At 43.4% G+C, this 2,119-nt stretch overlaps 1 protein-coding gene and 1 long non-coding RNA gene across 2 annotated transcripts in view; one reads left to right on the plus strand and one right to left on the minus strand.

Moving 5' to 3' along the window:
• Window positions 1-2,119, plus strand: part of LOC105004023 — a 30,062-nt gene that overhangs the window by 26,603 nt on the left and 1,340 nt on the right. The gene's annotated exons all lie outside the window — the stretch shown is intronic.
• LOC105004021 (regakine-1) overlaps window positions 189-2,119 on the minus strand; it is a 5,604-nt gene continuing 3,673 nt past the window's right edge. Inside the window, exon 2 of the mRNA XM_010861516.1 lies at window positions 189-332. Coding sequence (XP_010859818.1) covers window positions 214-332 — 119 coding nt within the window. The 3' untranslated portion in view covers window positions 189-213. The remainder of the gene's footprint in view (window positions 333-2,119) is intronic.

Consider the following 2,119-nt stretch of genomic DNA (forward strand, 5'->3'; position numbering starts at 1 on the left):
GAGGGAAAAAATAAAAAAGGGAGAGCCAGCGGGCAAAGAAGAGTCTGCCCCACCACTCCAGCCTCTCCCCCGACCCCCACCAGCAGTGCCTCCTGTGTCACCCCCACCCCACCCCACTCTTGTCACTGTTCCTAGAGAGTCCTGTCCCCCTTCCCTCTCCCAGCCCTACTGGTTCTTGAGATTGCACCCTTTCCATTGTTGGGGGGGCTGTACTTACATGACCGCTTCCTGGGGGCACTTGTCACTGGTCCTTTCATAATTTTTCACCAAAGAGAGTGGGATTTTCCTTGTTACCGAGGAGAAACAGCAGACTCTCATGTTACCAGCTGGTTCTGCAAGGTAGAGGACTGTAAGATGCTGGAAGCTTCTCCAAGAGAAAGCTTAGACCTCTATCTGCATTCCCCGCAGCCCCTGAGGAGGGGAGGGAGACAGGAGATGGGAGCACCTGGCAGGAAACGGCCTGCTCTTCCTCCTCTCTCCGCCTTTTAAAAAATCTTTTGGCTAAGCCACACTGCATGTGGGACCTGGGTTCCTTGACCAGGGATAGAACCAGCGGCCCCTGCATTGGCAGCACAGAGTCTTAACTACTGGACGATGAGGGAGGCTCCCTTGCGGCCCCCCCCCAACCACCCCCAATCCCCGCTTAAATTGTCCTCCTCTAAGTCCTTTCCTCCCTCGGTCTGCCTCTCCAGCCCCTCCCAGCCTCTTCTCCCAGACCCTCTCCAAGGCTGGGATGGGACTCTTTGGTCCTAGTGTTTCAAATTTCTGGTTTTCCTCAGGATTCAGGAATATGAAATCAGAATTCCTGGAAATTCTCAGATCATAAATTATTCTATATTCATATTTTTTAAAAATGAGATAAAAATCATTTTAGGTTGTACTACATATTAATTTTTTTTTCATTTTAAGGTTTTATTTTATTTTGAAGTATAGTTGATTTAGTGTTGTGTTAGGTGATTTTTTTAATATATAACACTTTATTCTCATGTTTTAAAAATAATGTGACTACACAGTAAACAGTGAATCATTTTTCTATGAAGGTTTTTTTTTTTTCCCAAAAAAAGGTTTTCTATAAAAATAAATTCAAAGTAACAATAAGGGATGTTTCTATGTATGGTGACAAGATTATAAACTCAGTAACACATTTAATGTTCTCTAGCAGCTAAAGACAGTTGATAATAAAAAACATGAAAAGATGGGAACATTAACACAAAATAAAGGGCCAATGAAAACCATTTAAAAACCAAAAAAAGTGCAACAACTATTTAAAATATTTAAAGTTCTCATTCAAAAATAAAAATTTAAAACACAGGCAGCATCAATTGCAAACTGCTTGTAGTCTTTACCTTTCTTTTGTAGCAAGTAATTCCATAGAACATTTTTTCCATTCTGGATTGGCCCAACTGTTGAAAGAATGTCTAAATGCATTTTCAGTTGGAGTTTGAGTACTAAATGCTTCCTTCACGTGAGCTAATTTCCTATTTTAATGATGGACATATCTGGTCTGCTTCTCCTGAATTTGTTTTTCTCATTCAAATTGATATTGCATTCTGCCCACACAACACGTGGAATCTTAGTTCCTGGACCAGGGATCAAACCTGTGTCCCTTTCATTGAAAGTGTGCAGTCTTAACCACTGGACCACCGGGGAAGTCCCCTGCTTTAGCTAATTTAGATTGTATATAAATGTTAGCAAATGTTTTTGGTTTCATGTCCCAGTATTCTGTGACATGTATGCATTTTCTCTTTGTATTTCCTCTTACGTGATTGGGCTTCCCTGGTGGCTCAGATGGTAAAGAATCCACCTGCAATGCAGGAGACCTGGGTTCAATCCCTGGGTTGGGACTATCCCGTGGAGGAGGGCATGGTTATCCACCCCAATATTCTTGCCTGGAGAATCCCCATGGACAGAGGAGCCTGTGGGCTACAGTCCATGGGGTCGCAAAGAGTCAGACACAGCTGAGTGATTGTGAAGGTGTATGAATTTTACAAACTTACTAGCATTTCTTCGGAGAAGGCAATGGCACCCCACTCCAGTACTCTTGCCTGGAAAATTCCATGGATGGAGGAGCCTCGTAGGCTGCAGTCCATGGGGTCGCTAGGAGTCGGATACGACCGAG

This window comes from Bison bison, unplaced genomic scaffold (assembly GCF_000754665.1).
Source record: "Bison bison bison isolate TAMUID 2011002044 unplaced genomic scaffold, Bison_UMD1.0 scf7180017864472, whole genome shotgun sequence".
NCBI lineage: Eukaryota > Metazoa > Chordata > Mammalia > Artiodactyla > Bovidae > Bison > Bison bison.